Source organism: Myotis myotis, unplaced genomic scaffold (assembly GCF_014108235.1).
Source record: "Myotis myotis isolate mMyoMyo1 unplaced genomic scaffold, mMyoMyo1.p scaffold_m19_p_18, whole genome shotgun sequence".
Classification (NCBI taxonomy): domain Eukaryota; kingdom Metazoa; phylum Chordata; class Mammalia; order Chiroptera; family Vespertilionidae; genus Myotis; species Myotis myotis.
In genome coordinates this window covers 8,396,776-8,422,151 of record NW_023416322.1, presented here as the reverse complement: position 1 = coordinate 8,422,151, position 25,376 = coordinate 8,396,776, and the positions used below count along the sequence as shown (strand labels likewise).

General features: G+C 56.6%; 1 protein-coding gene across 18 annotated transcripts in view; it reads right to left on the bottom strand.

Annotated features, from left to right (window-relative positions):
* Positions 1–25,376, bottom strand: part of NFASC (neurofascin) — a 181,257-nt gene that overhangs the window by 41,564 nt on the left and 114,317 nt on the right. For 8 of the 18 annotated variants that reach the window (XM_036344413.1, XM_036344419.1, XM_036344420.1 and 5 more), the window contains 13 exons: positions 23,510–23,680; positions 19,500–19,550; positions 11,931–12,042; positions 11,369–11,553; positions 9,720–9,851; positions 7,274–7,417; positions 6,567–6,678; positions 6,053–6,219; positions 5,420–5,567; positions 4,199–4,323; positions 2,721–2,765; positions 1,488–1,589; positions 1,003–1,200 (listed from right to left, as the gene is read on the bottom strand). In XM_036344413.1, coding sequence (XP_036200306.1) covers positions 1,003–1,200; positions 1,488–1,589; positions 2,721–2,765; positions 4,199–4,323; positions 5,420–5,567; positions 6,053–6,219; positions 6,567–6,678; positions 7,274–7,417; positions 9,720–9,851; positions 11,369–11,553; positions 11,931–12,042; positions 19,500–19,550; positions 23,510–23,680 — 1,692 coding nt within the window. Of the gene's footprint in view, positions 1–1,002; positions 1,201–1,487; positions 1,590–2,720; positions 2,766–3,908; positions 4,324–5,419; positions 5,568–6,052; positions 6,220–6,566; positions 6,679–7,273; positions 7,418–9,719; positions 9,852–11,368; positions 11,554–11,930; positions 12,043–19,499; positions 19,551–23,509; positions 23,681–25,376 lie in introns of those variants that run through there. The other 10 variants (XM_036344416.1, XM_036344422.1, XM_036344423.1 and 7 more) reach the window with 4 other exon arrangements.

Below are 25,376 nucleotides of genomic sequence, written 5' to 3'. Positions count from 1 at the left end.
CTGTTCCTCTGTGTCTCTCTGCTCTCCCGTCTCATGGGCAATGGAACATGCTCTGCCGTGTCTCACGTGTGGGCCGTGTCTGCCTAGCTCAGCAGCCGGCAGACTCATTAGTCAACAGAGCCAAATATCAACAGTACAACGATTGAAATTTCTTTTGAGAGCCAAATTTTTTAAACTTAAACTATATAGATAGGTACACTGTTATTAACTTAATTAGGGTACTCCTAAGGTTTAGGAAGAGCCACACTCAAGGGGCCAAAGAGCCGCATGTGGCTCGCGAACCGCAGTTTGCCGACCACGGCCTAGCTCATTAACCCCTCTCAATTGCAATGCCTCTCAGACAGACCTGTCATGGGGCTTTTCACACTTTAGATGCCCAAATAGCCAACTCGTGGATCATCCCCTTCGTGGATTAGCCACTAAATATGTGGCTAATAGCACATATTTAATAGCAGGCGGGTTCACCCCAGCATTTAACGTTTTGGGGATGTCAATGAGCCAGTGTGATTTCAGAAATCTAAATATTACCCAGGAAAAGAAATCTGATAAAATACCAGGTTACACATTTCTGCTGCAAGTGTTTGCCACAGCTCTTCTCTTCCAAGCAGACCATCGAAATTATTAATAACACTAGAGGCCCAGTGCACGAAAATCATGCCCTGGTAGGGTCCTTGGCAGCTGCCGGCTGGGGCCTCCCTCCCTTCCCCCTACTGGCCTCGCCCCCTGGTTGAACTCTTGGTCGAGGGGACGATTTGCATACTATCCTTTTATTATACAGGATTAGTAATAATAAAAATGACAGTTAACACGAGTGCTCGCATTTTCAATGGAATCCTCACCGCAGCCCCTCTGGCACCGTGCTGATAGTACAGATGAGGGAGCCAAGCCTTGGAGACGTTAAGGAACTTGCCCCAAATCCACACAGCTGGGGGCTGGGGGCACCCAGTGGGAGCTCAGGGTGCCTGCTCCAGCGCCGCCGTGGGTGAGCCCTCGGGTACTCACGGGCCCCGCTGGTTCTGTAGCGCTCGGACGGGAGGCTGGGGTGGCTGCTGCCGACCTCGTTGACAGCAATGACCCGGAACTGGTAGTTGACGTACGGGGACAGCTGCAGGACGGCCGAGTTGACGCTGCCTGGGAACTTGGAATGGTCGTGCCACACCCCTGGCTGGAACTGGTCCTCTTCGAACTGGACCACATAGTCTGAGGGCAAGGAAGACAGTCAGCTGCTTCAGGGGCTGAGTCAGCTGACTTCTTCCTGAAAGCATCCCCCATGGTTTTCATTCTCTCCATAACCTCCCTGGTAGAGAGGGGCACAGGGAGGGTTCCTATCGAGACACTGAAAGGGAGACAAGGCTTCCGTGGGGTCTGCAAACAGCCCAGGGCACGGGCCAAGTGAGGCGGACGGGGACCGACCCCAGGGCCAGGCCTCCGAGCTCCCAGCTGCCCCCACCCTCTTCTCTGGCCCGGAGCGCAGGGCCCTGGCTGACCTGTGATGGGGCTGTTGTTATCGTCCCCTGGGATCCAGGTCAGCCTCACGCTCCTCTCGGCCAGGTCGGTGAGCTCCAGGTCCCGCGGTCTGTCCGGCCGTCCTGGCAGCAGAGGGAGAAGACACCGCGCAGGACTCCCGAGTTAGAGCCAGCCCGTCCTTGTGGTGGCCCCAGCCCTGGCCACACCCATGGACAGGTCCCTGGAGGGCGGAGGCCACCACAGCAGGGCCCACCCCCAGCCTGCCCTGGAGGGTCAGCACAGGGACCACCCCATCCCTCAGGGGGTCAAGGGAGAACAAAGAGGAGACTCCGGTCCCACCTCCCTCTCCAAGAGCACCCAAGGATGCAGGGCACAGAGAGAGTCGGACCGGCCGTCCCATTCCTGCAGGTATCTTGGAGGGCAAGCACTTGGGAATGCTTTTCACTAGACGCGTGTTCACATTTAGGAAAGCCAGCGAGGAATGTGGACTTGGTCTCGTTTTCTCAGGATTATTATTTTCTACTCTGTACGCCACGGCTCTGAGGGGCAGGAGCCAGAGGGTGTGTGGGTGCTGAGCGAGGCAGGCAGGCTCAGGGCATGGGAGGGAGGAAGGGGACCAGGCCAGGGAGGAGATGGGGATGTGGTCGCACAGGGATGGACAGGACAGGAGCCCAGCAGGCTTCCGACCAGCGGGGAGGCAGCACCGTTTTGGGGCTTCAGTCTCACTGGGCTGCCTTAGTGGGTGTGAGTGCCATCCCGGCCTGGGGATAAAGCCATGCCCCACGGACTGGTGGGGTGGCATAACTTCCCCCTCTATGGCTCCGTGAACCAGCCATTTCCACATGTTGGCCGATCGCTGGAAGAATCTGGAAGGTGAGCCCCCATTCGTGTGTGCAGACTGTTTGTGGGTACATAGTGCTGGACATGGAGAGGCTGCAGGAAACGTGGGCCCACAGATGGTTCGAAGCAAGGGGGCCACAGGTATGTCCGAGGCCAAAGAAGAGAACAGGCCTCCCCGTGGGCATGGTGAGAGGTGAGAGGTCAGGGACGCAGGAGAAAAGGCAGTCAAGGATGTCTAAGCTCAACCTGGAGCAGGAAGCCAGGCTGTGATGCTCGGGGAGGGAGCGGATTGGGCAGGGGGTGGGGGCGACGTACCGCCCACCCAGCACCTCCTGGGCAGTGCTCTCCCCTGAGACCCCACCCTACCTGGGCCTAGCGAGGGCTGGGCCAGGGTCCCGATTAGTATGAATTACCTTTGGGGAGGGCAGCCAAACGGTTAGTTGGAGTGGTCTGATCAGCTGCAAAGGTAAGACGGTTAACTAGGTTAGCTGGTTATCTGGGGTTAGAGGTGTTCCAAAAGGGTGGGAGCAGGCGGCCAAGGCTGGGAGAGCTGCCCCTGCAACAAGTTTCCCCACGGCTTCCCCTCCTTCCACAGAGCCCTCACCCCTAGAGGCCTCCTGTGCCCCCATCGCCCTTCTGTCCCAGGGCCCCCACCACCCTGAGCCCATCTCCCTCCTGTCCCAGGGCCCCCATCACCCTGTGCCCATCTCCCTCCTGTCCCAGGGCCCCCATCACCCTGAGCCCATCTCCCTCCTGTCCCAGGGCCCCCATCACCCTGAGCCCATCTCCCTCCTGTCCCAGGGCCCCCATCACCCTGAGCCCATCTCCCTCCTCTCCCAGGGCCCCCATCACCCTGTGCCCATCTCCCTCCTGTCCCAGGGCCCCATCACCCTGAGACCATCTCCCTCCTGTCCCAGGGCCCCATCACCCTGAGACCATCTCCCTCCTGTCCCAGGGCCCCCATCACCCTGAGCCCATCTCCCTCCTCTCCCAGGGCCCCCATCACCCTGTGCTCATCTCCCTCCTGTCCCAGGGCCCCATCACCCTGAGCCCATCTCCCTCCTCTCCCAGGGCCCCCATCACCCTGTGCCCATCTCCCTCCTGTCCCAGGGCCCCATCACCCTGAGACCATCTCCCTCCTGTCCCAGGGCCCCCATCACCCTGAGCCCATCTCCCTCCTCTCCCAGGGCCCCCATCACCCTGAGCCCATCACCCTCCCATCCCAGGGCCCCATCACCCTGGGCCCCATCACCTCCTTCCTGTCCCAGGGCCACCATCAGCCCTGATCCCCATCTCCTGGGACCGTGTGCCTCCACTGGGGAAGGGACAAGAGTGCACTAAGAGTAAGGGCAGTGGGGCCCGGAGAGAAGACAGAGGTGATGAGGGACAATGGGCACTTTGCCTCCCTGGACAGGACCGGCTCACTCCCCAGGTTGGGATGGCTTCGTATGTCCAGCACGGCCTGGACAAGGTCGGGTCGCCCTGCTGAGTGCACAGCGCCCTGTGAAATTCCATCGGGAGGCGGGGAGGGGGGAAGGCCAGCAGAGGTGTTGGAAGGACAAACACAAAGTTCAGTCTTGCTTCAATGATGGATCGTTTTAATGAACTTAGTGGTTTAGAGTTAGCTGTAAAGTTGGTAAAAATGACCATCACAGGACCCCTGTCCACCCTCCCGCTCTCATGCAGGTGAGAACACGGGGAGTTAATAGCTCTACTTAGGAGGCAAGTCATCGAACACAGCTTCTTTCGCCAGGAGCAGCGTCCTAACCCTTAGATCAAAGGCAGGAGACTGCCACAGCTGGCAGCTCGTGGACCACAGGGCTGTCCCGGGCCCCGGCCGCTGTGGCTGCAGGAAGGGCGAGGAGTCAGGGCCACGGGCAGCGGCAGTTACCTAGCACGGTGAGGTAGGCCTTGGCCAGGTCTTGGTCCAGCTCCGTGCTGGCGACGCACGTGTAGCTGCCCTGGTCCCGCTCAGCCACCCCGAAGATGGTCAGGGAGTCATCCTCCTTCTTCATCCTGCAAAGGCACCGAGGGTTGGGAGGAGGGCAAGTGGGGGGAAACGGGAGAGACAAGGGGAGTGCTGGGCACCGCCTGCTGCTTTCTCCCTGGATGGGGGGTGAGTCGGAGGGGGAGGGGAGCCCCAGGCTGGGCTGGGCAGCCACTAGGGGACATGAGCCCCACGGGGGATGCCCGGGAGAGACAGGCTGTTCTCCAGCACTTAGGGTGCTCAATAAAGGGGAGAAGGAACACGGGAGAGGCCGCTCAGTCCTCCAATGACACCTGCTCTCTGTGCCTTCCTGTGCTGCGCTCCCTCCCACCTTAGAACCACTCCCAAAAGGCAGTGGAGACCCCTCCTCATCCCATTCTCCAGCTCTATCCCCAGCCCAGGCTGGTCTCTGCACTGTCTCCCCTAGAGGAAGGGCACCAAAGAGCAGGCAGGGTAAGCAGCAAGTGAGTGCCAGGATGTGCCTGCCCTCAGGGGGCGCCCCCACAAAAACCCAGATGGTCCTTGGGAACAGCTGGTGCCTAAGGCAACCTCAGGGCCCAGAAGTGCGAGAAGGTACCGCAAAGGGCCCTGCGGAGGGAGGCTCTGACCTTGACTGCACAATAGAGACACCTGCGGGCAGGTGTACACACTGTTGGTGCCCAGCCCTCCCCTCCCCGACACCCATTAAATCCACATCTGGGATGAGGAAGGGGGCAGGCAGGCTTGGGGCTAGCAAAACGCCCAGTGGTCCTAGTTGGCTCGGGCCAACCCTGTCCTCTGCTGGAGAACAGGGGCGCTGCGGGCAGAGCGGAAGCTGGGGAGGGGGGCTCCTGGCTGTGATGCAGAAGAGGAGGGAAGGGTCACAATAAAGGAAGGAGGAAAAGAGAAGGAGCGAGGGGAGAACAGTGAGGAGAGAAAGGAGTTGGAAAGAGAAGGAAAGGGAAGCAGAGAGCTGATGGGAGAGAGGAAGAGGGTGCGGGGGGGGGGGGGTGTCTCCCCTGAAGCCATCCTGCCCAGCCCAGCAGCTCCTCAGGGACAGGCAGGACACAGGCGCCCTATCCCTAGGTTCTGCAGTGTCTCGAACCCCGGACCAGCACCAGGAAGGGGCTAGGGCGGAGCGGAGACCTGTTCCCGATGTAGAGCGGCTGGTCGTCCTTCAGCCAGGAGACCGTGAGCTTCAGGGAGGGGTCGTGCTTGACCCGGCACTCCAGCTGCACGGTGGTGCCCCTTTTGACGACCTGGTCCTCAGGCATCCGGAAGATCCTGGTGGGGTCTGCGGAGAAAGCGGGCGCTCGGCACTGACACGCTCTCTGCCCGTCACCCCAGCGTGGACCCCGTGTGACAGGCATGAGCTCCAGGGTAGACCGAGCGGGGGAGGCGGAGAAACAGTCTCCCATTGCGTGAATGGGGGAAAGCCTGGTGTGGGTGATCCTAGACAGTAAACCACCCCAAATCCTCTCTATCTGGCTCGGGAAGATATGATGCAATTCCTGGGGTGGCGGTGGAAGCCGGGGTGGGTAGGCTGTCCTTCCTAATGCCAGGGGGGACCAGGTGAACAGGACTCAGTGTTGTCCCGGCACCCAGGCCAGCTGGAAGCCCTGGGAGAACCACAGACCCCCTGGGAGTGTCCCGCTAGGGATCAGACATTAGGCGTGTGCATTTCCAAAGTGAAACACAAGCGGGGTAACCTGAGAAGACAGCTTCCTTCCCCAGCTCCACCCCCGTCCCCCGCCCTCCACCTGCCAACCCCTTCTTTACCTTTGACCTCCAGGCGGACCTGGTTCTCGGCTTTGCCCAGGATGTTGGTGGCGACACAGGTGTAGATGCCTTGGTCCTCTTTGCGGATCATCTTGATTTCCAGGCTGCCGTTCTCGTAGACGTGGTAGTTGCCACCATCCAGGTTGCTCCCTTGCCCATTCTTAAACCTCACAACACAGCAGCAGAACACACCACACACTGAGAAAGGACTGGCCCCGCGCCCCGGGGCCAACCACGCGAGAGAGACGGTGTGGGCAGCGGGAGCAGCCCCGCACTCGGAGCCTGGAGCCCTCGTCCAACCATGGAGTAGCCCCGGCCAGTGTCTGCCCCTCCCCGGGCCTCGGTTTCCTTCTACGCACAACAAGGGGGTTGACCCAGCTGATCTGCCAACTTCCTCCCAGCTTTGCCCCTTAAAGGTGCCCAGGCCTTGCCAAATACTTATTATGGGCAGATGGGAATGACAAAGGGTGAGGCAGATGACCCCTGCTGGGAGGCCTGGTCTCCCGGGACTTACCATCGGAGTGTGGGGATGGGGGACCCGAAGAAGGGACAGTCCAGCCGTGTGCGGTTGTACAGGATCACCCGGATGAGCTGGTTCCGTGGGGACATCATGCGAGGCGGCACGTCTGCAATTCCCAGACAAGGGCTCTTGGGTGGGGGTCTCACTCTTCCACCCCTTTCCCGTTGGTCTTATCTCTACGTGCTTCCTCCCAACAGCAGCTTTCCAAGCGCCACACCTGCCCCTAACCACGTGGCTCCTCTAAAAAGCCTCGAAGGGGTAGGCGAGGAAGGAGGTAGCTTCCCTATTCCCGACCTACCCTCTTTCCAACCCAAATTATCCAGCAGGTTCTGCACCTGCCCCTCCACCGCCCCTCCCTGCTCCGGGAGTGCTGCAAACATCTCAGGACCCCTCCCGCTCTGCGACCCGCTGAGAGCCCAGGACAGTCAGCATGGACACCCCAAGGAGACGAGACAGAGACAGGCCCGCTGGGTGACACCAGGGAAGGAGGGACCGAGGCTGACTTCCGGCGGGGAATGCACTCTGTCTGCACACCCGGCTCTGTGGGTTTTAAGCCCTTCCTCCTCCCCACACATCTCATCTCCAGTCCCCACGCTTCCCCCGCCAGCCCGGCCGGTCTCCGGAGAGGAACGTGAGCCCACGCGTGACATGACCACCCGGAGAAGCGGCGCTGCAGGGGCGCGGGGGGACGGGACACGCACCCAGCACGCTGACGAAGGCGTTGGCCAGCAGGTAGCCGTGCTCGTTGGAGGTGTTGCACTGGTACACGGCCCTGCTGCTGATCTGCGTGTCCCGGAAGATGATGGTGTCCCCGGCCACCTCGCGGTTTGGGTTGGGCGGTGCCGCTACAGAGAGGAGAGACGCTTCTTGTGAGAAACGGGGGAGGGCAGGCGAGGGGAACCTGGGGCTCTGCGCGGGGCTCCCCAGCACGACGGGGTGTCACGGAGGCAGCAGCGCCGGAAGGCTCGCAGAAGACCCCGCTCCGGCCCCACCACCGTGTGGGGTGTGCATTTCTGGAGTTTATTTCTCAGTCTGTCCAACGGGGATAAGAATTCCTGCTCAACCTCCGTAGCAGCTGGGCAGGTGTGGCTTGACCCATCAGCTGTGGCAACAGAAAGGGGTCTGAGTTCTAACCAGATTCCTGCCAGCATCAGTTTCCGGTCGGTCGGCAGAAGGGGGTTAACTACCACCTTGTGGGGCTTTTATGAGGATGGCCTGAGCTTGCAGGCAGGTGTAAAGTCGCTGGCAGGCCCGGCCCCTACTGATGATCACTGTTGTGAATAGTTTAATGCAATGTGCATATACTTAAGTCTGCTCGGAAAAGGACGAAGCACCAAGGAACCAGGTAGGCCTGCCACTTGCCCATCCTCAGAGCAGAGCTTTCTGCAGACGTTCACCAAGTTACACCTGCTAAAGACCGCACAGTCCTTCTACCTGCCAAAGCTACCCCACGGTCCCAGGCAAGGTTTCCCACATGCAGAGGGAACATTCCACGCCCACGGGTGCATCCGGCTGGGAATCTGGGGCAAATCCAGTCTTTCTGGGCCTCATTTCCTTCACCTGCCAAATGGAGAGGCAGTACTCCCACCGCTCCCCTGTCTGGAGGGTTAGGAGAAGAGAAAGGTAACGGCTGTACAATACACGTTTTCTAGAAATGTTAAGAGCTGCCGCTTTTCTCATCTTTCATCACCGGAAGGTGACGTTCGTCTGTGAGATTTCCGGACTGGGCCAGAGGACTGGGCTTACTCAGTCCGTGAACTCATCCAGGATCGCTCAGACTGACCGCGGCAGTCGACCGAGGAGGACCCAGGGTCTGGCCCGTGGGCGCCACTCCCCAGATAGCGAGTCTGAGCCGGAACTGGGGAGTCAGCAGGCGGTAAGTGAAGTCAAGGTCAGCATCCTTATCACCCTTCCGCACTCAGCAAAAAGGCCCGAGGCAGGCAATGCCAGCGACTTAACGCCTTGCCCAGCGATGCTCAAGGCCCCACCTTTCCTCCGGTCACTCCCCGTAAGGGACGGGTGCCCTTTCCAGGGCCACGGCTCAGCTGCGAGTCCTGGGGGCTCTGACGTTTACAGCCTTTGTTTGCCTTGTCTCCAAAGGTTGTCAGGACAGGCACGTCCCCACAGGCACGTCCCTGTCTCTGCTGCGTCCAGGGGAGGGACAGTCACTGGGGATAAATGTGTGCTCAGTGCTAGGTGGTGTAGGCATGCTGCGTTCCCATAGCAACCCACAGCTTCCTCCTTACTGGCCACGTGACCTCGGGCAGTTCATGGCACCACCAGAGCCTTGCTTCTTCATCGTTAGTATGTGAAGTTAAAGAGAGAACAGGGCTGCAGCACCTAGTGCAGTCGCTGGAACACAGTAAGGGTCTAAAAAGGTGCTCTCACCCTCTCCTGCACCTGCCTCCCCTGCCTCCCTACTGGCTGCTCTTGAGTTAGGCTCTGAGTTCTCGCCATCTATTTTTTTTTTCCCCATCTGGTTGACATCACCTTTTGCATTCCCTCGGACCCTTAGAGAAAGTAATGACAGGACATTTTAAAAAGCAAATGCACCTGGAGAGAATGATGGGCCATCTTGACCAAGCCCTCTGGCTGAAGGGGCCTTGGACTCCCCTACTCCAGCCATCCAGGCAGGACGACCTCTCCCCAAGTCTGTGTACACCGGACAGTGCACGGCGGCTCTGTTCTCATGGGGAGGTGCTGCCTCATATCCGACCCGATCGTCCATATTGTCCCGTGACCCTGCCTCCTCGTTTGCCCTCAGCAGAAAGCGGACCTGGGCAGCCAACCACAACGGGTTACTGAGCTCTACTCTACCTTCCGAGCTCCAGACATCACTCAGAGCCCAAACTCTCAGGAGATGCAGCCGCAGACCCCAAACCTTGAACTGGGCTCTGTAGTTATTAAGGGCACAAAGCAGAGATTGATAAAGACCCCCAGGGAGCAGAAATGCCCTCAACACAGAGAAAACCCCAGGCCGCCCCCTGCCCTCTCATGCAGGCACAGGGCAGGTTTCCTGCCTCTTGAGGTGTCCGAAGAGGTGGCTGCTCCCTCACTTCTGGAACAACCAGGGGCACCACAGGGACAAGATCGGGAGCCTTTGATGGCAGAGAGAGCAGCCAGGGGAGACGAAGGCTAGTTACTCACATTGCAAAGGTTCCCCATTCACCATCCACTGGACAGTGGGCTTCGGGTTCCCATTGGCTCGACACACCAGCCTGCCATCCTCGCCTGGAGCCAGGATAAGGTTCTTGGGCTCGTCCAGCCAGTAGGGAGCGGCTGGAAGACAAGGGCAGCACAGGCAGGAGTTAGATGGCGCAGACGGCCTTCCTCAGGAGCCTCTGAGCGCCAGCCCAGCCCTCAGCGCCCACCCGGGCTCATCCTCACGGATGGCTCAGTCCAGCCTGCCTTTGGCCGGCTCAACACCAGAGATGCCGACCTGCCTATTTCGAGTTCACAGAACAAGAGCTCCAAACTGGGGCTGCTCATGAGAGTTCCCTGAACAGCTTTTAACCAACACGGAGGCCAGGGCCCAGCTCAGACCCACTGAATCGGAATCCTCAGGGGAGGCTCCGGGGGCAAATGCTTTAAGAGGTCCTGGTGTTCATGATGGGCACCCAGGGGCCCAGCCAGGGACGGTGGGAAGGCGGGCACTGGGTTGGCCCCTCTGGGTTTCTGTTGTTGCTGCAGCAAGATGAGACCTTTCAGGAAGGGCCTGCCACATACACTCTCTCTCTTAGGCACTGAGCTTTGGGTAGAGCAGAAGCTCATAGCTGCCCACCCCTTTCAACTGTTTGGAAAATTTCACAAATATATGGATACTAGAGGCCTGGTGCTTGAATTCATGCTCAGGTGGGGTCCAGCTGGCCCGACCTGATTGGGGCCGATCGGGGCCAGGACAGTGGAGTGGGGGGTGGGGCGTGGAAGGTCGGCTGGCCAGCTCCACCCCTGATTGGGCTGGGGGAGCCGATAGGGTTGGGGGGGGTGGCGATTGAGGCCACAATGCGCATCAAAGCAACCAGTCCTTCTGTTGGTTGCAGCGTTCTATTTTCTGAGAACAGGGTTCTTTGTACCAAAGCTCTTGATACCCCCTAAAAGAGTAAGAACCTCTGGTTTGAGTGGAGTGCTGAAACCAAGGTCACATGTTCAACTAAGTGTGTGCTAAGAAAGTTCTTGCACTGTGGGGTCAGACTTCATCACCCCAGTCACCCATCCGGCCCAGTGAGAAGTGACTGGTGTCCCCCTGGCACCCGTGGCTGGAATCCACAAAGGCACGTGTTCTATTGCTTATGAGAGCTCAGGTGGGCCAGCTACACTTTTAGGGGAGGGACGTGCCTTTAAAAAAATAATTTGGGCCACGATGACTCCCCATTTTTAAAAAGAAACAAGCACAGAACACAGACAGCACAGGGAGAAGATGACACACCGTGAACAGGAATGCAAAATGAAAAAGGAGAAGGCTCTGGGTGTGAATCAAACAGACGGTGACATTCACCTGCTGAGGGAGCCCTGGAGAGTTGCGCGATAGTCACATCTTCTTCCCTCAACACACCTCTCCCCTCTCTCTCGCTCTCTCTCGCTCTCTCTCTCTCTCTCACACACACACACACACACACACACACACTCACAAACACTCTCACCTCCAGGGTGACACCATCCCTGAGAGGTCACTATTGCCACCGACCAGTGTGATGCGTTTCCCCCGCGCACCCTGCCCCAGCCACCCCCAGAGGAAAGGGCGGCCGTGGCGTGTAGGGCTGGCAAAATCATCATAATGAGAAATACACACAACGTACCCTTTACTCTCACCGAGATCGTGTGCCGGATGCTGCCCATCTTGTTGGAGGCCAGGCAGAAGTACTCCCCCGAGTCTTCCTCAGACACGCTGGTGATGCGCAGAGCCTTGTTGAAGTTCTCGAACTTGGCCTTGTCCGATGGGAGGTCCCCGCCTTTCTTGTACCACGCGATGTCTGGTGTGGGGCTGGGAGAGGGACCGGGCAGGAAACAGGGATTTATTACAAACCGTGGCTCTGCAATTCTCCTACGGAGCCCAGGGGTCCTTAAAGGTGCATGGGCCCAGGGATACCTGTCCTCCGACAGCTGTTCTCATACAGAGGGTGGCTTAGCACAGAGCATCCAAGGCCACAGAGATGCTAACCTGTGCAGCACGCCCGCCCATCTCCTTTCCTCGCTATCCAAAGAGAGATGGCCAGAATGGGATGCAGAGGGCTATGCTTTGCAAAGTCCTCACTAAGGGCTGTGTGCTTCTCCATCTATACCCTGGCGGACAGAGCACGCACAAACTCCCTCCCAGCCTCCTGAGGGGGGCGGCCAGAAGTGGGGTGAAGTGGTACGTACACCCCGGAGGCGATGCACTCCAGCAGCAGGTCCATGCCGCGCAGCACCATCTGACTGCTCGCGGTGCCCTGGGGGTACATGAAGCTGGGGGTTCTTTCTGAAACTCCTCGAGCTGAAATAGGACAGAACAAGATGGCTGAGCCTCCTGCCCGGGGGCTGACCCAGATAGGCCAAGGCTGTCAGGCTACGAAGAGATGTCATCTCGCCTGGCTGTCCCCCTTCCCTCAGAGGCACCAGCGCCCGCACCCTCCCAGCCGAAACCACCCGAGGGCTAGGCTTCATTAAGAGAGTGTGTTAGGAAGCTCGGGCTCCTGGGCACCATGGGCACATGTGTGAGCAGCTCTGCTTCTGAAAGGACCTGCCAAGAGGAGCCGCTTCCCTCCCCGGTCCCTGGAAAGGGGGTGGGGCTGCCTGAGCTGCGAGTGGTTTGTTTCCTGAGCATCTTGTGTTGGGACCTCAGAGGCCAGTTGGGTGGACCCTGGGAGGCCATCTCAGCAGCAGTGGGAGAAAGGGAGGGACACCCTGGGGCCACAGGGCAGACAAGCTGCTCTTGGGGACCCTGGAGACAGGAAGCTGAGATGAAGCCACGAGACCCCGATGAACAGTCAGAGGTGTGGGGAGCGTTACTCATGGGTTAACAAAGACATGGGGAGAATTAATGAGCAGAGATGACAGGAAATCACTTCTGGGGCCAAGACCATTCGGCTGCATCACTAATGACTGCAGAAGGGGGCCGGGCAGGCGGGTGTGGGTTACACGTGAGGCGCTGGGGGAGGGGATCTGCAATTCAAGGAGGAGGACTAGCCATAGGCTGTGAAGTTAATGACGTACACAGGTGTGAAGCCAGGTGGCCCGCAGAGATGGACACTGTCAGGGTGGCCGTTTCCCAGTGGGAGGGGTCGGGCGAGTCTGGGCAGAGTGGAGCCCGCCCTCCTGAGCTCAGGGCTCCCTCAGGGCTCTGTGTAGTTCTGTTAGTTGGATATGATGGAAGGAAGAGGAGCATGGAGTTTCCAACCAGGAGCTCAAAGCACAGGGAGCCTGAAGAGGCGCCTCTGCCCAGAGGGGTACAAATAGACATACACGTGAGCCTACTCATGGGCTTCCTGGGTCTCCAACTCAGTGGAGAGGGGGAAGGGGGAGGAGGGCAGACCTGCCAGGAGCTGGGAGCCCTCAGAGTGCCCACACACAGAACAAAGGCATTTTTCTGGGCGAAGCCTGTTAATGGAGGCTGGCAGAGAGAGGACAGTGTGACCGGGGCACTCTCTGACACTGGGGTTTCCTAAAGGAGCTTGCTGGACTAGCTGGTGCCTGGCTGGATCAGCAGAGTCTAGTCCCAGGGGCACTCAGCTTCTTTCCATTAGCCATTTCGTAGAGTCTGCGCCTGTTTTATCCCTTTGTCAGGGGAAGAAATGATGAAACGCATGCAAAGGTAGTTAGGCGGCTGGAACAACACATGGCATATAGCAAGTGCTCAATAAACACCAGTGGGGTGAATGAGTTCAAGGGTAGAAGAGAACAAAAAGAAGGCAACAAGCGACCCCCCGCCATGTTATTCCTCCTGCTGTAGATGTCCTCCTCTGTCCCACCAGCACACACATTTACCACGGTGGCTACTGAAGGGGTTAATCCATTATGTGGTTAATTGGTTACCCTCCATATATCTATAACTCTTACAGCATCCAGCTCGCGGTACCAAGGAAGCTGATACCAAAGCAGCAGCTTCCTCCCACCCATCGTCACGGGATCACCCAAACAGACAACACAAGGTCAAGGGCACCAGGAGGAGAGGGAGATTTCAAGCAGGAGGCTCTCCTGTCAGGAACCCTAGGATTATGTAGAAGAGGTCCCAGCTCAGGTAGCATACTCCCTCCTGCAGGGACGCCATCTGCAGAGACCGATCTGTGACCCTGTGGACATTTAATTCACACCACAGCACACAGCACCACAAGCACGCATGACCAGCAAAGCATTCAGTGTGGGAAGGAGGAGGAGAGAGCACAGAGTCCCACTGTGGGTGCCTTGACACCCTGTAGCTGTGACTATAAAATGGTGACCGTGCCCGGCCAGAGGGGCTCAGTTAGTTGAGCGTCGTCCCATGCACCAAAGTGTTGCCGGTTTGATTCCTGGTCCAGGCACATACCTGGTTGCAGATTTGACCCCCAGTTGGGGAGCATACGGAAGGCAACTGATCAATGTTTCTCGCTCACATTGATGTTTCTTTCTCTCTCTCTCTCTCTCTCTCTCTCTCTCTCTCTCTCTCTCTCTCAGCATGTCCTTGGGTGATTAAAAACAAAGGTTATAGCAATACTTTATGTGTAAAATGTGGGCTAGCAACCACAGAATTATCCTCCAAGGGGAGAAGCCACTGGGAAATAAGCCAACGCTCAATATAGGGACGAGCACCCTAGAAGTCAAAGGTAATCATTGGGGCCGCCACTGGGTGAGCCTTCACTATGGACCAAGCACTGCGCCAGCACCTCTATCTACATCCTCGTGTTCAATCCTCACAACAAACCTGGGGATATCACCCCCATTTTCAGCAGAGAAAACCGAGGCTCAGCGAAGTCAGCAGATGTGCCAAGGTCACCAGCAGTTATGTTTTGTATTCTGGACCATTTAGCCCCAAAGCTTTTGTTCTAACATCTACTCTGTATTGCCTCTCTCTTTAAAGATGGATTCCTCGCGTATCCCTACAGCTTTGGGAATGTTTCCTGTTCAAAGAAAAACAAAATTCAAGGGCAAAAGAGGTGAAGGAGGAAGGTGTTTTCGTCTTAGTTTCGGTGGTGAAACTCACCCACTGTGTTTTCCTCAGATATTGTTCCCACTGTCTCGGGCAAGAAGCCATCTCTCCTCGGTGACTACTAAGTACACTCAGGCCCGAGTGGGGAAAGAAGCTGGGCTGGGAACTAAGAGGCTCCAAAGGCATCTCAACTGGATTCTTAAGACCACGAAAAGCTGCAAGAGGCATCAGGGTGACATGTGATATCATCCGGGACAAGAAGGCCGGTCCAAGGGGAGGTTGTAGAGATGGGGTCAGCTGCAGCAGGAGGTGTTTACATAAAAACTTCCGAAGCACTGCCCTGGCCAGATGGCTCAGTCGGTTGGAGCTTTGTCCCGTACACCAAAAGGTTGTGGGTTCGATTCCTGGTTAGGGCACATATAGGAGGCAACCAATCAATGTTTCTCTCTGACCCTGATGTTTTTATCTCTCTCTAAAAAATAATAAAAATAGTTCCTCGGGCGAGGATTTAAAAAAATGTATAAAAGATAATCCAGCTGCTGGAGAAGTAGACCCAGGAAGAATCTTTGAGACAAAGGTGCTTACTACACGAGGGTCTACGAGACGCTAATGGAAGATGACCGTTTCCAGGAGTGACATAGGACACCCTCTTTCACCACGGAGGCGGGGATCCCCTGTCCAGCTGATGATGTTCCTGATTTTCAGGGCTGGGTCGACCCAATACCTGATTGAACTCAGAACCCAGAAGGCGATTTAGGGAGATCTTCCATGTGGGCCCATCTGACCTTTAGCCCAAGGGCAGTCTCTGCTCTCCTGCTCTCACAACTGTGGCTCCAGAATGGGCATACGGGCTTCCACAGGTCAGCCGGGGACATTAGGCCATTAGGCCTCAAACACCCTGACTTCAGGGGCCAACAAAAATGCCTCCATTGTCTCCTGCAGGAGGAAAGGTCGAGGCTGCGGAACGCCCGAGCTGCTCCCCTCTGTCAAGGGCTGTCTGTTAGCAGAGGAGGGTTCAGTGGATCAGATGTACCCAAGAACCTTTGCCAAAAACAGCTCTGAGGGGCAGCCGGATTCTCCGTTTGCTGCTTTCAGTTCTCGGAACTGAGGACTCGTGGGCTGCATCCCTGGCATCTCACCCACTCTCTGGCTCTAGGAACAGCTGACCAACCACCCCAGACAACAAGAAAAACTCCTTATCTGGTAACATCTGCTCTCTCCCGCTGCCGGGAAGTCCCTTTGCAAGTCTAACTCAAACCTCTCAGGCAGCGGTGAGGGCTTTTTCTTCCCCAGCTCTCAGCACCAAGGAGATCCGAACAGCTTTTGTCTTTACAGTCTGCCCTGAAGTTTCTCCCTCCACAGTAGCTTCTTCCCATGACTGTGCCTACCTTTCTCCCCTTGGCGTGCCTTCAAGGAGTCGCATTTATTCCTAATGTCAGAAGCGTAGGACAGTTATACTTCAGACAGTCAACACTAAACCATTCCCTTCAATCTCACTGGTGCACCTGACCCCATGCCAGGAACCATATGTATGTCACCCTATTTAATCTTCACCACGAAACGGTGGGGCAGGTAATAGACCCTTTTTTTTTTAAAAAATATATTTTATTGATTTTTTACAGAGAGAAAGGGAGAGAGATAGAGAGCCAGAAACATCGATGAGAGAGAAACATCGATCAGCTGCCTCCTGCACATCTCCTACTGGGGATATGCCCGCAACCCAGGTACATGCCCTTGACCGGAATCGAACCTGGGACCTTTCAGTCCGCAGGCCGACGCTCTATCCACTGAGCCAAACCGGTTTCGGCAATAGACCCTTTTTGCAGATGAAAAGGTCTGACACGCTCAATGACTTGCCCTGTGTCCATCAATGGTGCATCCCAGAGCCCAGGTTTAACTCATGGCAGTCTCCTTCGGCGTGCACACTCTCATCTTCCTCGTCTCCTGGTCTGGGTAAGTTCTAAGTGGCAAGTCAGGGGGCATTGGGCATAAGAGGATACCAAACCACTGCAGAAACCACTAGAACGAAATGAATTATGGGAGCGGGGTAGCCCCACTGCTGCAAAAGGGACCTGCCATGATTCACAGCCAAGCACAGCGATGCACTGGACATTCCTCATCGCACGATCTCTCTGCCAGGTCTCTCACTCAGGAAGGACCTTATCTCCGTTCCTTTCTTTTCACTTCCTCTTTCTTTCTAGAAGCATCCAACACAGCTGTCCTTTGTTCAGCACGCGCCTCACTTTGACTTTACAACCTTCCTAGCTGCCGTCATGCGTGGCCAGCCATTCTACCTTGAATTCAAGAGAAGGGGTCCCTCTCATGTTGAGGCAGGACAGTAAGAAGCCAGGAAAGTTCCTCAGCGAGTGGGACGGGAAGCTGAGACCGACAGCTGGACAAAGTGGTCGAGCAACTTACAGTCAGATAGAGACGGTCACCAGGGCAGAGAGCCCAGGGGGCCCGGCAACAGGCGAAACTGGTGCTGAACCTCACCCCCAGGGTGCCCTTTCCTCCCCTGGCATATCGCTGGTCACGCTGTCTGGATGCCCTGACCTTTCCTCCCTAGAGATAGCATCGGGGCCTCGGTTGTATTTCAGCTCCAGGCCCAGCTGCAATGACTAACGACCCCTCCCCTGGTGTCCATCAGCCAGTGAAGACCACGACCCTGAAAGGGCACATCTGGAAAGGTGACGAGTACTCTATTGCGACCCTCCTCCTGAGACCTCCCCTAAAATCCCCGCCTGCCTTTGGAAAGCAGGTAAAACCCCTCAAGACAGAGAAGTCGAATCTCCTTTTTGGGTGAATTATCTTCCTCTTAAAGTCTAAGTGTCCCGACGAGACGTGCAACCAGAGGAGCGAGGAGCAGCGGCAGCTCGTCCCAGGTTAACCCCCTGGACCTGTCTCCAAGGCCCCTTCCCTCTGACTCTCCAGTGAGCTGGCCCCCGCCTCGCCTGGGCTCACGCTTTCCTATAAAATTTCTAGAGAGACAAAGCAGCCCGGCCTGGAATTCCTTCTGTAGCTTCTATCCTAGCCCTTCCTGTCCCACCCTCCCCAGCTCAAAATCACCTGCGCTCTGCCCTGGCCGGTGTGGTTTAGTTGGTTGTGTGTCACCCTCGTAGGTTCGATTCCCAGTCAAGGGCACATTCCTGGGCTCAATCCCCGGTAGGGGGCGTGCCGGAGCCAGCCCAGCGATGTTGCACTCTCACATCATGTTCCTCTCTTTTTCCCTTTCCCTCTAAAAATCAATAAACGATTCTTAAAAAAAAAAAAAAAAAAAAAGAAAGAAAAAAAGAAAGAAAAGAAAAAAGAATCACCTGGACTCGTGTTGTGAAATCTTTCCTGCACGAAGTCAAGAACCCACACACCACAGGCCGGCCGCAGGCAGACCTGCTCTGGGCTCGGTCCCTTTCTGGTAACAAAGCGAGCACTTGTGAGTTTCGCTTGTTTTCATAGCCCTTGGTTCCTACAACTCCCACTCATTCACTTGAAATACTAAACTGGTTGAAGCGGCTGGAATCACCCAGGCCTACTCCATTGATAAAACAACTCCATATGCTTATGCTCCGAATTGTTTATCTTCCATAAAGCGAGGAGCTGGGGCCAGACGGTCTCTAAGGGACCTTTGGCTCTGATGTTCCCCCGCTTTAAGAATACTTCTATCATAGATTACCCGAAACCCAATTTAGAAAAAGGCACATGGCACACCAGTGCGCTGGGGCTCTGGACACAGTGGCGGTTGCCCCATCGTTTAGAAAACAAATAACACCCAGAATCCAGCAAAGTCCCCGGCTTCCTCAGGCAGTACATCTCCTTGGCAGGATCTCAGTGTGGCTCCAGCTGCTCGGTGCCAAGTTAGAGCCTTTGCCTCTCACCCCCTTCGCATCCCCCACTCACTGTTTACATTAGCACATGACAATACAGACACTTCCTGTCTAGTGGAGCCCACCACGCCGCCCTGGGGACCTGCAGTCTCAGCTTCGGAGGCCAGGCTGATGACGGGGGCCAGCTGTCTTGGCAGAGCCAGAAAATGACGATTCTTCTGGCTGCTCGGGGAAAGAGGGCATTCTTCAGCCACGGTGGGAGTAACCCAGGTGTGGACAGAGCCAATTACTCCACTAATCAGCGTGAGCAGCCCGTTGCGTGATGAGTTAGTTATGCCTCATGGAAACTGTTCTGCGACTTGCAAATGTGTGGACCGGTGGGCACTGGATTTGCGCGCCCTCCCAGAGGAGAGAGGGGGCCCAGGGACAGCACAACTTCATCCATATTCACCTGGAGAGAGAACTCAGAGCTGGACTCTCCTATTTCCCAAGTGGATTTTAAAGAGGCCAGGGGCCTGTGATATGGGATCCCCACTAGCTATGGCTAGACTGCAAGGCAGGCAATTCACACCCAGACACTTAAGAGTTAACAAAACACACACTGCAAAGCTCTCTGTGCTCTTTAAACCACTATAGGACCAGACTTACTGCTTCTTCCTCACCCTCAGTTATCCTCCACCCACCTACCACCGATGCCCAAGTTTCTACCGAACCCTCCAGGAAGCTCTTCTGAAGTCCTCCCCTGGTTTGACCAACTTGTGCAGAATTGACCAACTGGAGGCCTGCATGGAGGAGGAGACCAAACCACAACATCGGCCACCTCCTACTCCCAAACTGGCCGCTGTCTTCCTTGCAAGCAGCGTTCTGCAGGTGGCACCTTGGCCCCCCTGGCCTGGCCCGCTCTCACACCTGCCACTCAGCATGAGTTAATGACATGGTATCAGTCAAGTTAGGCAAACTGGGGTTAGGACAGGCAAGGTTACTCCCAAGGTTACCACAGCGACTCACCACTGTACATGTCAGGGTGGTTTCTTAAGGACGAGTCATTATAGGGGTGGTCTGCAATAAACAAAAGAGGGTGAGCAAACAGGGGGCCACAGAGGCATAAACGGGGGAGAACAAACAGAAACGCGAAGCCACAAAACAGCCGCGAGCGCACCCGTGGTCTCTTGCAAAGGAAAGACGCGGCGAACTTGGAAAGGAAATACGCTTGGTGCAGAACAAGCAACACAAAACAGCCCAACAAAGAAAGAAAAGGTTAAATCCTGCAAAAGAAGGCAATAAAAAAAGATAAGTTTCTTTTTAAATTAAAAAATTAGGCTTGGCCCTTAACTGCTTGGTCCTATGATATTTTCAAATGAAGGAGATAAGGGTTAGTGATACCCCGGGGCAGTCTTTGAACACCTGCTTCCCATCAAAACCCTCAGGTGCCGGGCCTCTGGGTCAAGCCAGCTCTTGGGGGCTAAAGAGAAAGGAGGTCCGTGAGCCCCGGCAGAGGGCCGAGTCCTGTCTGAGCAGAAGCCAGGCTGCCAGGGGTGGGAGAGAAGGAGAGGAGAAAACCGTCCAGAGAAACATTCGTCAGCAGAGCAGGAGACAGGGACCCTTGGCAGCAGCCGACAACGCGTGCTGACCAGCAACACGCACCCCCAACCTGACCAGTGGGTGCTGCCCTGGTCTCCGAGATGTGTCTGTGGGCGGAAAGGCCTCCTTCTGAGGAGGCGGGGAGTGGTCCAGGGAGCGGGCAGAGCTAGGCTGGGGCTCAGACTTTAGGATTAGAAAGGGCATTTGGAAGGAGGGGGAAAGAGGAAGAGGGGGCGAAAGAGAGAGGGGGGCATGTGAGTGCTCTGAGTTCTACACTGTGCACTGGGAGAGGCCCGCGGACTAAGCCAAGGCTCAGAAGCGAAGACATTCCTTCAGGAGCGAGACCAGAGGCCTCGTTCCAACACTGGGCGGGTAAAACCCTTGGGCACCGAACCCTCCGTGAGAAAGCATTTTGACGTCGGGCACATGGTCATGCCGAGATCGGTAAGTAGCGTCTCCCTGTTGTGCCACCATCCCTTCCAGCCACTGGGTTCAGGTTCTGTCGGTAGCACAGGCTGGGGGTGGAGCAGCTGACTGGCAGCCGGGCAGCCAGCCCTGAGAAGCCGTAACTGCCCCCCGGCCTGAGGGAGGAGAGGTGCCTGCCAGGACGTGGGCCTGTTGGAGGACAGCTCAACCTGGTCACAGCTGGCTGGAGACTGGCCCTCTCTGGGGCTGCATGGCTCTGCATCCCAGCAGGGAGGTGCTCAGGACTTAGCCCTCAAGGCAGGGTTTGTGTAAAAGGCCTGGCCTGTGTTTGGAAGCCAGCGTGGGTTTCCCTGGAGCGAAGGTGGACTTGACCTGCAGGGAAAGAAGAGGCGGAGTGGCAAAGGGTAGGCCTGGCTGTGGCCGGACTCCTGGGGGAGGGGACGGGGACGGGGATGCACAGGGGACAGGCCCTTGTTCCGTGCTCCCACCCAGAGAAGAGACCCGCGCTCAGACTGCGCCTGCATTTGTGGACCTGGGAGCACATCTGAGAAGTTCAGGGAGGCCTCTGACTCCTCAGAGAGTGTCACTTAGACACAGATGTTAGAAGGAGGCAGACAGTGCTCCCGCGACTCCTCGGGGAGACCTCTTCCCTCGCTATCGCTGCCTCTTGTTGTCCAGAGGCGCCCGGGGTCGGGGGGTGGAGGGGGGAAGGGCCGGTGGGGGGGAATGGGACCTGCTCTGTGTGGGACTGCACCCCAAACAAAGTTTAGAACTGATTCCACATGGCAGTGCTGCGTTAGGCACCCCTTCCTTTCCTGCAGGAAATACAAAATCCACTGAGATGAGATTTACCCCTTCTTGGTGGGCGAGCTGTGGCAGCCCTGGAGGGCAGAGTCTGCCCCACCTCGGCCTCCCACCCCAGCTCGGTCCTGAAGGCATAAGAAAAAGCCTGCGTCCTTGCCAGGCAGGGAAGGGGAGAGAGCACATGTGAGATGTGCGGGTGCCCAGAGCTTGCTCCTGCCCAAAGCTGCCCCCCGCGATCCAGGAAGCCGGCAGAGTCTCCTCGCAGCGCCCGGGGCCCCTCGGCATTTGGAGGCATTTTCAGTGGCACAGAAGATCCAGAAATGGAGCCGAAACAGACATCCCTTTTCTCAGAGGAAAGGAAGTTTCTGGAAAGACCAACTTGTAAATGTGGCTGAAATCTCTCACTGCTTAATGCCACAGAGGAGGGCTCTTCCCCACCTCCATCCCCGCCTCTGCCTGTGGGACAGCGGAGGCCTCAGCCAGGACCATGGGCGGTCACCTGACCCAGTCCTCACACAGCAGGCTGACTGCAGGCCTGTCCCGGGCAGGGAGAGAGGGACCCGGGATGGCAGTGCTGGCGTCAGGGATCGGCTCGGTGAGCAGCTCCTGACCTCCCCTCCCTTCCCCCCACCTAACAGCGCCAGCCGCGTCCTGGCCCCGGAGGCCGCTGAGGTCCTGGGCAGACCGCGCTGTCCTCCTGGCGCGGCCAGCTGGCAGGCAGGCACCCCTGGCGTGCACCGAGGAGACACCTCAGACAACCCAGCTTGTCTAGAATAAGAACAAGGGAGGGACAGCGGCAGCCGGAAGCTGGGTGACCTGCCGGGAACATGCGGGGCTTGTCCCTGGGTTTCTGGCCATCCCGTTGCTCAGAACAGAGTGTGGGGACCTGCAGAGGCACCAGGGGGAGGATTAGAGGCGGTAAACCCGGGTCAAAGAGCGAGAGCAGATGAGAGAGAGGGGGGAAGAAGAAAGTAAGAAAGAGGGAAGGGGAATAGAGAGGAAGGAAGTGAAAAAGGAAAGGGGAGGAAATGAAGAGAAAGGAAAAAAAGAAAGGGGGGGAAAGCAGGGGAAGCTGCTTCTTGTGGCTCCACTTCGAGGCCGTGGGAACAGTGGGGCGGGCTGACGCTTGGCACTGCGGCTCTCCATCGGGGGCAGGGACTGGCGAGGAAAGGGGAGCGCTAGGGGGTCGTCCCACTTGTCCTGAGTGAGGCGTGAGCTCACCCAAGCCTCTCCCCCGCCTCCCATGTCCCTCCAGGAGGCACCGCCAGCCACCTGCACGTGTGGGCTCCAGGAAGCCAGGGTTCAGCCCCTTTTCTCCGACCTGAGAAAGCTTCGCCTGGTCCCCCTCACAATCGCCACTGTCCCCAGTGTTGGAAGCATCATTCACAGCTGAGTCAGGCAGACAGGTCTTTGGGGAGGAGGCCTCTCCCTGGAAGGCCTGTTATAAATCCGTGGGGACAACCCACACAGCCTCGTTCAACGTCCCGAGCGGGCTGAGGACTCGCAGCCAAAGCTCCAGGCCAGCGAGTCCGGCAAGGAGTGTGCCCAGAGCTGATCAGCTCCTCTCTCCTCCTACCGTTGGGTCAGGAAATGCCGATCTGCTTTGGTGCCCGTCGGACAGAATCAGGGAATAAAAATGAAAACAAACAAGACCAAACATCAACCTGCCCCCTGCAAACGCAGCGAGCCCATATGGCCCGACATACACACGTCCCAGAATCAAATGCAACTCATGCACCAGGTGCACCCACTCGTGTGGATGCTCTGTGCTGTGGCTTATTCTAGAAATAAAGATAAGCAAACGGTGACGAAATATAAAAGAGGTAATCGAGCTGAGAGCACGAGAGGGGTGTGGGTGAGCACCTAGAGCAATGCTTCTCCAGTTCTGGCGTGTCCAAAGCCCCCGGGAGCTGACGAAGCACAGGGAGGCGCCGCCGGGCTGGGCCCGGGGACCCTGCCAAGTCCCCGAGGGCATTCTGATTCCCACCAGAGTCTGAGAAGCACTGACTCAGGGCAGGACCAAGCTGAGCTCGAGGCTTCCGGTCAGGAGGGGTCTGAGAGGAGCTGACGTAGCTCAGGCGCAGTGAGCCGGAAGGGTTTCTAGGTCAGCCTCGGGGGCGCGTCTCCCCCAGGCCCAGGCACCTGGGGCTGCTCAGCTGGGTGGGCTGCCGCCCCGGCCCCCAGCCCCCGGCAGGGCCTGCACTTACTGGTGAGGACCTTGAGGGTGAATGGGTTCTTCTGCTGGATGGTGTGGGTGAAGTGGAAGCGGGCGTTGCAGCTGTAGTCGGTCTGCATGTCCTGCACCATCACGTTAGAGAAATACAGGTCCCCGTTATGGCCCTGGGAGACGCGCTTGTCTTGGGTGATGGGCTCCATGGCTGTAAGGAAGCAGAGGTACGGGGAGGTTAGCAGAAACGGTAACAGTAACAATAATCGTGATGTTTCTGGCGAGTGGGCACCTGCAGAGGGCCAGCTGGGGCCAGGTGCTCCACGTTATTTGACCTAACCTCACTCTCAACTCTGAGGGGGGCTTATTCCCATTTCACAGCTAAGAAAACAGAGGACTGAACTGTTCTGTTGCACAAGCAGTGAGGGAGAGGAGGATTTAGACCAGGGGTGGGCAAACTTTTTGACTCGAGGGCCACAATGGGTTCTTAAACTGGACCGGAGGGCCGGAACAAAAGCATGGATGGAGTGTTTGTGTGAACTAATATAAATTCAAAGTAAACATCATTACATAAAAGGGTATGGTCTTTTTTTTTTTTTTTTTTTTTTTTAGTTTTATTCATTTCAAACGGGCCGGATCCGGCCTGTGGGCTGTAGTTTGCCCACAGCTGATTTAGACTCAGCTCTGCCTGCCCACCACACCCAAACTCTATGACAGTGGTTCTCAACCTTGGCTGCACATTAGAATCACCTGGGAATCTTTTTAAAATCCTGATTCCTGGGCCTCATTCTCCGGAAATTCTGTTTCTTTGTTACTAATGTTGTGACCCCACCCCATAACAAAGAAACAGAATTTCTGGAGGATGAGGCCCAGAAATCAGGATTTTAAAAAGATTCCCAGGTGATTCTAATGTGCAGCCAAGGTTGAGAACCACTGCTCTATGAACATACTTTGCTGTCTCCCATTCACGCCACAAGAGATCAGACTGTCCTGGTGGCCAGAGGGAGGGGACACGATCCTTCAGATGCCCCCAGATCAGGAGTCAAATTCACTGGTTTTATTTTCTTATACCCCATCCCCCGTCCAGTCCCCAAGAAAGCAAAGAGCACTACCAAATATAATTGAAAGATGTATACCAATCAACGGTGCACACCATCAGTTTTAGGACGCTTCTCAGTTTTGGAGATGGGAAAACATAAAAATGTGTGCTTTTTAGTATTAATGGCATCGCAGCAGTGGCTGAGAATGCTGACTACAGAGTCCATATATTTTTCAAACACTGTGTCTGATGTCAATGCAAACGGCCAGGTCTCCAGGCTATCTGGGTTGTAAAAATCTCCTGCTAGGGCTGACTACTCATAGCAAACGCCTTCCTACCCCCACGCGTGTTCTCTAAGCCACCATTTCTTAAAGCATCAGGTTAATGATGCCAACTTTCTGACGATGGGCTGGTCAGCCCTACAAATCATTTATCTAAGATTTCCTGTAGGCCTACTATGTGCAGGCACTGTGCTAGGTGCTGGGGAAAGAGAGATGAGTAAGAAAGCCAGTTCCTGCCGTCAAAGAGCCTGCCGTCTAGTAGGAGAGACAGTGGGTAAATAACTGACTGCACTGCAGTGTGGTGAGTGGGAAGCCCGGATAAGCAGGGGATGAGCCGAGAGACGGAGCAGCCAGTCCATTCTAGGGGCTTGAGCTGTGGCTTGAAGGCTGGGTAGCATCTATAAGGCAGAAGAGAAAGGAGCTAAGACAGGGACAGGAGAAGGAGGGTGGGAGAGGGGAGGGGCGGAGGAGAGCTGGAGGCAGAAGGGACCGGATCAGGAGGGAACTGTGTGCCAGGGAGTCCAGGCTGTGTCTGAGGTGATGGAGGAGCGATGAAAGGGTTTGAGCCTATGGAGGAACTGTCACAT